Source organism: Symphodus melops (genome assembly GCF_947650265.1).
Source record: "Symphodus melops genome assembly, chromosome: 10".
NCBI classification, from domain to species: Eukaryota; Metazoa; Chordata; class Actinopteri; order Labriformes; family Labridae; genus Symphodus; species Symphodus melops.
The window spans coordinates 9,267,761-9,278,510 of record NC_136700.1 but is presented as its reverse complement, the minus strand read 5'-3'; the positions used below and the strand labels follow the sequence as shown (position 1 = coordinate 9,278,510).

The following is a 10,750-nucleotide window of genomic DNA, read 5'->3' as shown; positions in this document are numbered from 1 at the left end:
GTGCCTTTTGAGATTTCAATCTGGGATTCTGAGAGGTACCTTATAGCATGTGATGTTTGTTTTTTATTTATCTGAGGGTCATGTTTTGTCCCTCATTATTTCCTGATGATTTTTTTATTCAAGTGTAATGCTGCGCACACTACAAGATAGCTCTTGCATATAGAGAACATAATAAAGGATACACAATGAGCTGCCTTAACATATTAACAACATTAAAATATCATATACTAATATTTGATTATAATACACCCCACTGTAACATAATGTGACTGTTGTCACTTTTTGTACATTTTTCGATAAATTTTTTGACCAACTTGTTAACATAGATAACAAGTTGTTAAGACTCAGACCTATTGACCATTATGACCAAATGATAGCAATTACTTCTGCTTTGGAATGAACATTAGTAGACCGCTTCCTGAGAACTACTATTGGTTACTCTTGAGCAGCACTTTTTCCATCTATGATGCAATGTTATGAGATAAGTAGGTGAATGGAGATTTCAAAGATTCAAGTTTTCTGCCAATTCCAATGAATACATTAAACATTTTTACCCATTGGTATAGCCAGTTTGCGTTATTCTATTGTCATTGTTGAGGCAGTCCCAGTTTCTTATTTTTGAATCATTATTTTAATGAAAATTCTTTCAAATCACCTTTCCATACTTCTATCACTTTAAACTGGTCCATTTAAATGTGAGTGTTTTTACGTGTTTTTCAAGTGTAATGCTGCGCACACTACAAGATAGCTCTTGCATATAGAGAACGTATGAATCTAGATTTACAATTAAATTGTTTGTGTCTTGGCCTGTGTTGGTTAACTGCCTTACATTATGAATATTATGTCCATTCTGTGAATAAAAGCAAATTATTGCCTGTGTCTTCGACTGTGGCTAATATGATTATAAATATACCACTACTACTCTAACTACCTAACATAAACAACAGCATCTTCATAATATTCTCTTTTCTATTGAAGCTTCACAGCAAGTGCTATAATATTGCCAGGAGGTGGCAATATTGTCCTCAGGATGGGAATGCTCTGTAGTTCACAAAGCATGTGTCATTGAGAGTCGGTGTGTCTGTCAACAACAATGGGATATAATAAAATGTATTAACAAGAATCATTACTTGAATTATCATGAATCATTTTTTCGAATATTGTTTTAATGGTCTTGATGAGGTAACATTGTTTGTGAGTCATCACATAACTTCATTATTATTTTCATACTTGCCCCACTGTAGCCTTACATTGAGATACGTTGATGTGTTTGTGATTATTATAAAGGCCCAGCTTTGTGCTCCACTGTAGAATATAAATAATTCAAAAACTTGAGCTCCTCAGAAACCATTAAACTAATTATTCACAGACTGGCAGTGCCGACCACTCAGTTTAAAGGGCTCAGGGTTTGTTTTTTTGTTTTTGTTTTTTCATTTTTACATTTCTCATTATGTATTTAATCATTAAGTTAGTAATAAATAATTTATTCAAGCCACCCTTGTTTGCACACTTTTTGTGTTTAAAGAGGCTTCATAATCCATGATTTTCCTAAATGATCATATTTAATCTCGGATTGGATGTTTTCTATGGATTATACAGTATATATTTTTAAGAAACTTATTTCTTTCCTGTTTTGAAGTTATCTTTGTTGACTTCCAGGAACAACTTCATGGTCAAACTAAAGAGTTAGAAATTGCACTCCAGGGCACTGTCTCGTTCTCCGGAAGACATCATAGGGGGATCATGATGCAACAGCCCTGAAGGAAAGTTTCCAGTGTACACAAAGAGGAGAGGTTTAGATGCAGATGGAGATGTGAACTCCATAGGGAGTTTGTTAGTTTGTTATGTTTTTGAGTACAAGAGCCTAAGGTTAAAGTCATGATCAGGCCTGATGCACCTGCATCTCGCAATGTGTTACCAAATCAGCTCCCGAAAGACATACCCTCCGGAGGTGTGTTTAAGTGCTTCATACACTGACAGCTATCCACAAAAACACACAAACAACACTTTCTTTTTAATTAAAGAGGACCTACAAGGAGTATCAGCTGACTAAACATGTCTTTGGTTGAAAAACAACAATAACACCAAATTAACATCACATGGCCTGTTGATTTGATAAGTCGGGTGTGTTGAATTGTCTATTTTGAGCTTTTGTCAAAATGTTAACTTAAATACTGTATCAAGATGTGATTTACAAATAATGATTTCGCAACTTGAGCAAAATAATAGAGCTAGATGAAACATATGCTGAAATCTTCAAATATTAATTCAAGGTAGAGGTTAAATTAAACATGAACATATTTGAGAAAATGAAGAAAATGTCTGAATAATAATGGGACAATCATCAAAATGGTTAATTTAAACTTTCCATTTAATGTTTGGGTTCATATTAGAGTACGTAGGTATATTAGGTGTTAAATATCTCATATGTCCAGTAACTGTATTGACAGTTCTTAGTTTGGGTGTTGGGGTAAAAAATGCCCCAAAGCACTAAAAGCGTTTCACACAATGTAAAAACCAAAGGGCAAAGGGCACGGCATATTTGAGCGACATGAAGTTTATGTTCTTCTTATCAGTAATGTCTGTTCAAAACAGTTTCTAAAAACTAGACATGAACATAAACTAGATCATTTCACATAATCCAAACCATGCCAAGCCAGTAAGGAGTAGGCACACACTTCACTGAATAAAGTGTTACACTTGTAATGCATTTATACAATATAACATGTTTGCATACAACACGGTAGAAATTAGTGACTTAATGAAAAAATCAATAAATAGAATGAACTAAATTAGAATGTTATTATAATAGATGTCAGACATTGTAAGTTATAAGTATAGTTACTCTTTCTTTTTATATTTCATGGGTTTTTGGACAATTTAATCTTTAAAAAATCCATCCAGCATTGAACTACACCTACCATAAAATCAAAGTAATCAACCAATCAAACAATTATTTCAAAAAACAATCAAAATGATGTAATTCTTATATCTGGTTGGTTAATAAGAGGTCAGTCAGTATATAAATAGAGGTTCGTTCCTGACCTGGGTGGCTCTGCCCCATCAGTTATAGGGAGGGGAAAATGCCACATGTGATAACAGGGCAGATATTTATGGGAATTCTATTTGCTTTTGGAGCTGCAGAGAAGAAGGATGCTCCTTTTTGTCAGATACTGGGGAATCCAGAGTTCCCTCTTCTGTCTAAAGAGGGAGATGTCATGATTGGGGGAGCATTTTCAATCCACAGCAAAATCACACAACCTTCCCTTTCCTTCACAGAGAAACCTAAACGTCTAACATGTTCCAGGTAACTATCAGAACTGTATTTTTTTTTTCGTATTTTCTTTTCAGTTGCGTCACACTGTATACAAAATGATATGATCTTTTTTATCTCAGGGTCAACCTGAGGGAGTTTCGATTCGCTCAGACTATGATCTTTGGCATCGAGGAAATAAACCAAAGTAAATTTCTTCTCCCTAATGTTTCTATCGGTTATCGGATTTATGACAACTGTGGCTCAACGTTATCATCAATGCGTGCTGTGATGGGCCTCATCAACAACAATGAGTTGACTGTGGGGAAGATTTGCTTTGGTCAATCAGCTGTTCATGCTATTATCGGGGAGTCTGAATCCTCTTCAACCATTGTGCTATCACGCACTACTGGACCATTCAAAATACCAGTGGTAAGAGGGATATTTGTGTGTATCACAATGTGTATTTTAAATGTAAACCCTCCTTATTTGGTCTCTCTGTTTGTGTATTCTCAGATAAGCCACTCAGCTACTTGTGAGTGTTTGAGCAACAGGAACGAGTATCCCTCTTTCTTTCGCACCATTGCCAGTGACCTCTACCAAAGCCAAGCCCTAGCCCAGTTGGTTAAGCACTTTGGCTGGACCTGGGTCGGTGCAGTTAACAGTGACAGTGACTATGGCAACAATGGTATGGCCATCTTTCTTGCTGCAGCCCAGGAAGAAGGAGTGTGTGTGGAGTATATTGAGAAATTTCACAGGGAAGAGCCAGGAAAACTCTTGAAAGTGGTCGAAGTGATCCAAAAGAGCACAGCAAAGGTAATCGTTGCTTTCCTTGCCCACGTTGAGATGAACAACCTTCTACAGCAGTTGAGTCTGCACAATGTAACGGGCCGGCAGTTTATTGGTGTGGAGGCTTGGATCACCGCCAACAGTCTTGTGACTCCCACCAGCTTTCAAGTGCTGGGAGGTTCACTGGGTTTTGCTGTGCAAAAGGTCAATGTAAAAGGCCTAGATGATTTCTTAATCAAAGATTTCTGGGATACAGAGTTTAGGTGCAAGGACACAACAACAGAAATATCAGCATGCAAAGAAAACCAGGACCTAATTGAATTTAAAGATTATGTTGATGATGTGGCTGAGCTCAGATACTCCAGTAACATATACAAAGCCATCTATGCTGTGGCACATTCTCTGCACAGCCTCCTGAAGTGCTCCAAAAGTCAGGGATGTGACAGAGCTGTCCAAGTTACTCCCCAGCAGGTAAAACAATCTGATCACTTCCCTTTAAATCTGTACGATTTGTTTTGTAATACTTTGTCATTTCCTCAAACTGTTTTTCAGGTTGTGGAGTCCCTAAAGCGAGTAAATTTTACCATGAAGAACGGGGATCAGGTGTGGTTTGACAGCACTGGAGCAGCTGTGGCTCGATATGAAGTGGTGAACTGGCAGAGGGGATCGGACGGTTCAGTCCAGTTTAAACCTGTTGGCTATTATGATGCCTCCCGCCCCCCTGGACAGAAGTTTGTCCTCAAAACTGAAGCCATAACGTGGCCTGGAGGAAAGACAGAGGCAAATATCATCACTGACAGACAACGCTATTTAAAAATAGTGTTCTAGAGTTGTCATATTGCAGTTTGATGAACGTTGATAATAACTGTTTGTTTGATTTGTTTTTTTTTTCCTCTAAAGTTACCTGTATCAGTGTGCAGTGAGAGCTGTCACCCAGGAGCTCACAAAGTTCTTCAGAAAGGAAAGCCTGTCTGCTGCTATGACTGTATTCTGTGTGCAGAGGGAGAAATCAGCAACAGCACAGGTATATGTATCAAAGACATTCGATATGGCACTTGGATTACAATGTTTATTTTCCAGAATCTGTGCGTCATGTTGAAGTTTGTTATTGTACACTCTATTATTAATGTGTTTCAGTTGTAACTCATTAAGGTAAATAACAGGATTGTTTCTTATTACAGATTCTAATGACTGCAAAAAGTGTCCTGAAGAGTATTGGTCCAATGAAAACAGAGATGCATGCATACTGAAAAATGTAGAGTTCCTACAACACACTGAGGTTATGGGTGTAGTACTTGTATTTTTTACTTTGTTTGGTGTGTTCCTTACTTTAATTGTTGCCACTCTATTCATAATACACAAGGACACTCCTTTGGTGAAGGCTAACAATTCAGAGCTGAGTTTCCTGCTGCTCTTCTCCTTGACTCTGTGCTTCCTGTGTTCTCTGACCTTCATCGGCCGGCCCTCTGAGTGGTCCTGCATGCTGCGACACACAGCATTCGGAATCACATTTGTCCTCTGTATCTCATGTGTTCTAGGGAAAACTATAGTTGTATTGATGGCCTTTAAAGCGACACTTCCAGGCAGTAATGTGATGAAATGGTTTGGGCCTGCCCAGCAGAGACTCAGTGTCCTAGCTTTCACTTTCATACAAGTTTTAATTTGCATTCTTTGGCTGACCATCAATCCTCCCTTTCCCTTTAAAAATATGAAACATTATAAGGACAAGATTATCCTTGAGTGCGCCCTTGGATCACCTGTAGGGTTCTGGGCTGTGTTGGGATATATAGGCCTTCTTGCTATCCTATGTTTTGTTCTGGCGTTTTTAGCTCGAAAGCTGCCTGATAATTTCAATGAAGCTAAATTCATCACCTTCAGCATACTGATATTTTGTGCAGTCTGGATCACCTTTATCCCAGCATATGTCAGCTCTCCTGGAAAGTTCACTGTGGCTGTGGAAATATTTGCCATCCTGGCTTCAAGTTATGGATTACTTTTTTGCATTTTTTTTCCAAAATGTTTCATAATTTTGTTTCGACCTGAGCAGAATACCAAGAGACATATGATGCGTAAAATGTCTCATAATGATAAAAAATGTTAACAAATAATAAATAAAAAAAAATCTGTAATGTTTTCTAGAATTTAGATTTCCTCCAAAATACATTTTTAGTGTACTCAAACCTCAGCTGACAGAGAAGCATGTGATATTCATAATCAATTTAAATCTAGACTCTATCAGTTCAAAAGAAATCATGGAATATATCTTATTTGTATTCGCATAGCTTGGGATTAAACTATATGTTATTTATTCAAACATGTTTGTTTGGGTCATTTTTTCCACATCCATATATGTCATGGGCTTCAAAGCAAACATAATGCTATACTGTTTGCCAGCTGTTAAACCCTGACATTTTTACATTACTTAATGGTATTTATTGAATACTACACCTGATACTCAAGAAAATTCAAAGTCAAAAGCTACATTTCTAATTTACATTCAAACAAGCTGTTTATTAAACTGAGAATGATGAGTGTAATCTTTCTCTTTCTATTAAAACTCCTCCTGACTTTGTTTTAGGTTGAATCTCCTGATTGGGGCCTTCACAGTGTGGGTGACACTTTTCGCTCTCCGCTGACATATCCTCCCACAAACATAATGCACGTATCGTACATAAGCATGTGCATTATGGTTCGCACTCTGTTATTTTAGAGATTTGATTCTCACACACAGGCCTGAATCACACACATGCACAAGCAGGACCTGGGGACATGCATTAATGGAGAGATGTTAGGAGTGCGGCGGCTACCCACAGCGGAGGCGGCCCCTGAGCTGGTGGGGGTTTGGTGACTTGCTCAAGGGCACTTTGGCAGTGCTCGAGAAGTGGTCTGTCACCTCTCCAGCTACCAGACCAACTTCCATATTTTGGTCCGGATCAGGACTTGACTTGACCCAACGGTTCCCAACCCAAGTCCCTATGAACTGAGCTACTGCCACCCCAAATTAGATGAAGTACTGACGGTTTATTTTAAATAACACATACTTATTAGGAAATACAGTTGTCCAGGGCAAACACTCCTCAAAGATTAAATGTGGAGAAGCATAATGTCAAAAACATCTATAAACAGAACACATTATCTAAAAGGAAGGATAGCACATTAGTCTGACGTCATTACAAAAGATTTTTTTAAAAGGGCCAAAGTCATCACGCATAAACTCTTCCCCAAGGAGATACACATTTTAATCAATGATAAAAAGGCTTATTAGTAAGCAGGTGCTTGTGTGCCTACACCAGATGTGTAACAGTGTAAATATGTTCCTGTTTGTGCTTTTTCTTGGAGCCTTTGGAGCCAAGGAAGATACCATGCATTGTAAGAAGCTTGGAAGCCCTGAGTTTCCTCTGTTATCAAGGAAAGGAGATATCACAATTGGAGGAGCCTTTTCCATCCATAGCCAAGTCTCAAAGGCTTCACTCTTTTTCACAGAATCTCCAAAACCACTAACATGTTCCAGGTACTGTTTGATGTCTCTGATATAATAACGTGTTACTTATTTAAAAGAGTAAATGATACACAATGTCTGAAAACAGCTGGTGGAAAATGTTCTTACTTTTTTCAGGATAAACTTCAGAGAATTTCGTTTTGCTCAAACAATGATTTTTGCTATTGAGGAGATCAACAACAGCAGCTTGCTGCTACCTAATATTACAATTGGTTATAAATTATATGACACCTGCGGTTTAACACTGCCTTCCACACGTGCAGCCATGAGTTTAATGAATGGACAAGAAAGGAGTATGGGAAAAAAATGTTCCAGCCAGTCTTCGGTTCATGCTGTCATTGGAGCCTCTGAGTCCTCTTCAACAATTGTGATGCTACAAATTTTAGGGATATTCCAAGTTCCAGTGGTAAATATTTATATGTTTATATAGTATTTTTTCTTTGAATTATTTGACCCAATATATTTCTTTTTTTCTTAAAGCCTGATCAAACTATTTTGGCACACCAGAGATTAATATTAATCTTACTATGATGTGCCAAGCAAATTGTGGTTGTTTGTTGGTTACTATTGAGGCTGTTCTAATGTTTGGATGAACTGATCATGGATTCGATAATACATGTTCTGCACATATCTTATAAGAAAATTGTCAGTCTTTGATTTTTAGGATTAAAGGAACTGATTATTTCCCCCCTCTTTTTCTCTTCCAATAGATTAGCCATTTTGCCACCTGTGCGTGTCTCAGTAACAGAAAGGAGTACCCCTCCTTCTTCAGAACCATACCAAGTGACCATTACCAGAGCAGAGCCCTGGCGAAACTTGTTAAGCACTTTGGCTGGACCTGGGTTGGGGCAGTTAGAAGTGACAATGATTATGGAAACAATGGCATGGCAACTTTTATTAAAGCAGCTAGTCAGGAAGGGGTTTGTATTGAGTACTCAGAAGCGATCTCAAGGACAGCTGATCGCAGTGAGCAGATTGCAAAGGTGGTCAAAGTTATCCAAAGCAGCAGTGCAAGGGTTTTAATTGCATTCCTTGCCCAAGGTGAAATGGATGTTTTGCTTGAGGAAGCTCTGAAACAGAACTTGACTGGGCTTCAATGGGTAGGCAGTGAATCCTGGATTACAGCAGGTCATTTGGCCCATAAGAGGAACTCAGAAATCCTAATGGGTTCTCTGGGCTTCACCATTAGAAATACGAAGATTAAGGGTTTGCAAGAGTTTCTTTTGAAAGTTAACCCAAGTCAGAACCCTCAGAATAATCTGCTCAGAGAGTTCTGGGAAGCCACATTTGACTGCAGTTTCCAATCCAGTCAGCCTCAGCAGCCCCAGTGTTCTGGTTATGAGAGACTGCAGGATATTAAAAATCCTTTCACAGACGTGTCAGAGCTAAGGATATCGAACAATGTGTATAAGGCTGTGTATGCTGTGGCTCATGCAATGCACAACATGTTAAAATGTGGACAAGGTGGAGTGATGAACCAGTCATGTCTCTGGAAAGATGACTTTGAGTCAAAACAGGTAAAAGGTTGCCTTCATATATTGTGTGAATGATTTGAATTACATTCCCAGTATTTTAATCTATCTTGTCACTCTTCTCTATTGCTAGGTTGTGAAATACCTTCAAGATGTAAATTTCACTCTCCGATCAGAAGAAAAGCAATATTTTGATGGAAATGGTGACCCTGCAGCAATTTATGAGCTGGTGAATTGGCAGAGAAACCCAGCAGGAGATACAGTGTTTGTGCCTATAGGGAGCTACAATGGTTCACTACCCAATGGAAAGCAGTTGACTATAAATGAAATAAACATAACCTGGGCTAAAGGATCCCATAAGGTGTTGAACATTTTACATATGCTTCTTATTGATTTTATGTACCGTAAGATGTGTTTAGGCTGAATTACCAATTGTAGAATATATGTGTAAAATCAAGGTTTGAAACTTAACCTAGAGCTTTCAAGAAAAAAAATAAAAATAAGACGAATAAGTGAACATAATATGAACTGACTTGTGTTGTTGTTACAGAGGCCAAAGTCCGTCTGCAGTGAGAGTTGTCTGCCAGGTTTTCGTCAGGCTATGATTAAAGGCAAACCCATCTGCTGCTTTTCCTGCATTGCCTGTGCTGCTGGAGAGATCAGCAACTCCAGTAGTGAGTATAAGTGTTCTTGACATATTTATGACAAATAATGTTCAAAAATAAATCAAAATGAAATCACAGCTTTCAGATATATTTCCCTTCAAATAGAAACTCTGCTCAAAGAGTGAACACATTTCGATGTTTCTTGTTTTTTTTTTAGGTTCTGCAGAGTGCTCACTTTGTCCTATAGACTACTGGTCAAATGAGGACCATAGCCAATGTGTTCCAAAGATAATTGAGTTTCTATCTTATGGAGAAACCATGGGGGCCCTCCTCGCTGCCGTCTCATTTTTTGGAGCAAGTCTAACTGTGGTGGTGTCATGTGTCTTTTTTTACTTTCGTCACACACCTCTTGTCAAAGCGAGTAATGCTGAGCTGAGCTTCCTGCTGCTCTTCTCATTAACTTTGTGTTTCCTGTGTTCTCTGACCTTCATTGGCCAACCCATTGGGTGGTCCTGCATGCTGCGACACACAGCTTTTGGCATCACTTTTGCCTTGTGCATTTCTTGTGTGTTAGCCAAAACAATAGCAGTGGTTAATGCCTTCGAGGCTAAAAGGCCATCAAGCACAGTTCCTCAATGTTCAGCTTCAATTCAAAGAACAAGTGTTCTTAGTTGTACTTCGCTGCAGGTCTTTGTTTGTGTGCTGTGGCTAACACTTGCTCCACCTTACCCTCACAAAAACACAGATCAAGCTGTTGACAGGATAGTTCTTGAGTGTAATTTAGGTTCACCTATTTTGTTTTGGGTGGTTTTGGGTTATATAGGACTTCTGGCTGGGTTATGCTTTGTCCTTGCTTTTCTGGCTCGGAAGCTGCCTGATCATTTCAATGAAGCTAAATTCATCACCTTCAGCATGCTGATATTCTGTGCAGTCTGGATCACCTTTATCCCAGCATATGTAAGCTCTCCTGGAAAGTTCACTGTGGCTGTAGAGATATTTGCTATTCTTGCTTCTAGCTTTGGGTTACTTTTCTGTATTTTTGCACCAAAATGTTATATTCTACTTTTGAAACCAGGAAGGAATACCAAAAAACAAATGTTTGGGAGACGCCAATTAAGATAATTCCATATGA

The 10,750-nt window shown here is 38.4% G+C and overlaps 2 protein-coding genes across 2 annotated transcripts; both read left to right on the top strand.

Annotated features, from left to right (window-relative positions):
* Nucleotides 1–3,083: 3,083 nt before the first annotated feature.
* LOC306829989 (extracellular calcium-sensing receptor-like) lies at nt 3,084–6,143 on the top strand (the record flags this gene model as incomplete). Its single annotated transcript, XM_079353206.1, has 6 exons — nt 3,084–3,307; nt 3,397–3,685; nt 3,770–4,513; nt 4,595–4,822; nt 4,943–5,066; nt 5,224–6,143. 6 exons carry the CDS (start codon nt 3,084–3,086, stop codon nt 6,141–6,143), a joined length of 2,529 nt encoding a protein of 842 aa, XP_079209332.1.
* A 1,261-nt stretch (nt 6,144–7,404) lies between these two features.
* On the top strand, nt 7,405–10,740 carry LOC306829988 (extracellular calcium-sensing receptor-like; the record flags this gene model as incomplete). Its single annotated transcript, XM_079353205.1, has 6 exons — nt 7,405–7,553; nt 7,659–7,947; nt 8,252–9,058; nt 9,147–9,374; nt 9,564–9,687; nt 9,836–10,740. The coding sequence occupies 6 exons, from the start codon at nt 7,405–7,407 to the stop codon at nt 10,738–10,740; spliced, it is 2,502 nt and encodes an 833-aa protein (XP_079209331.1).
* Nucleotides 10,741–10,750: the final 10 nt, after the last annotated feature.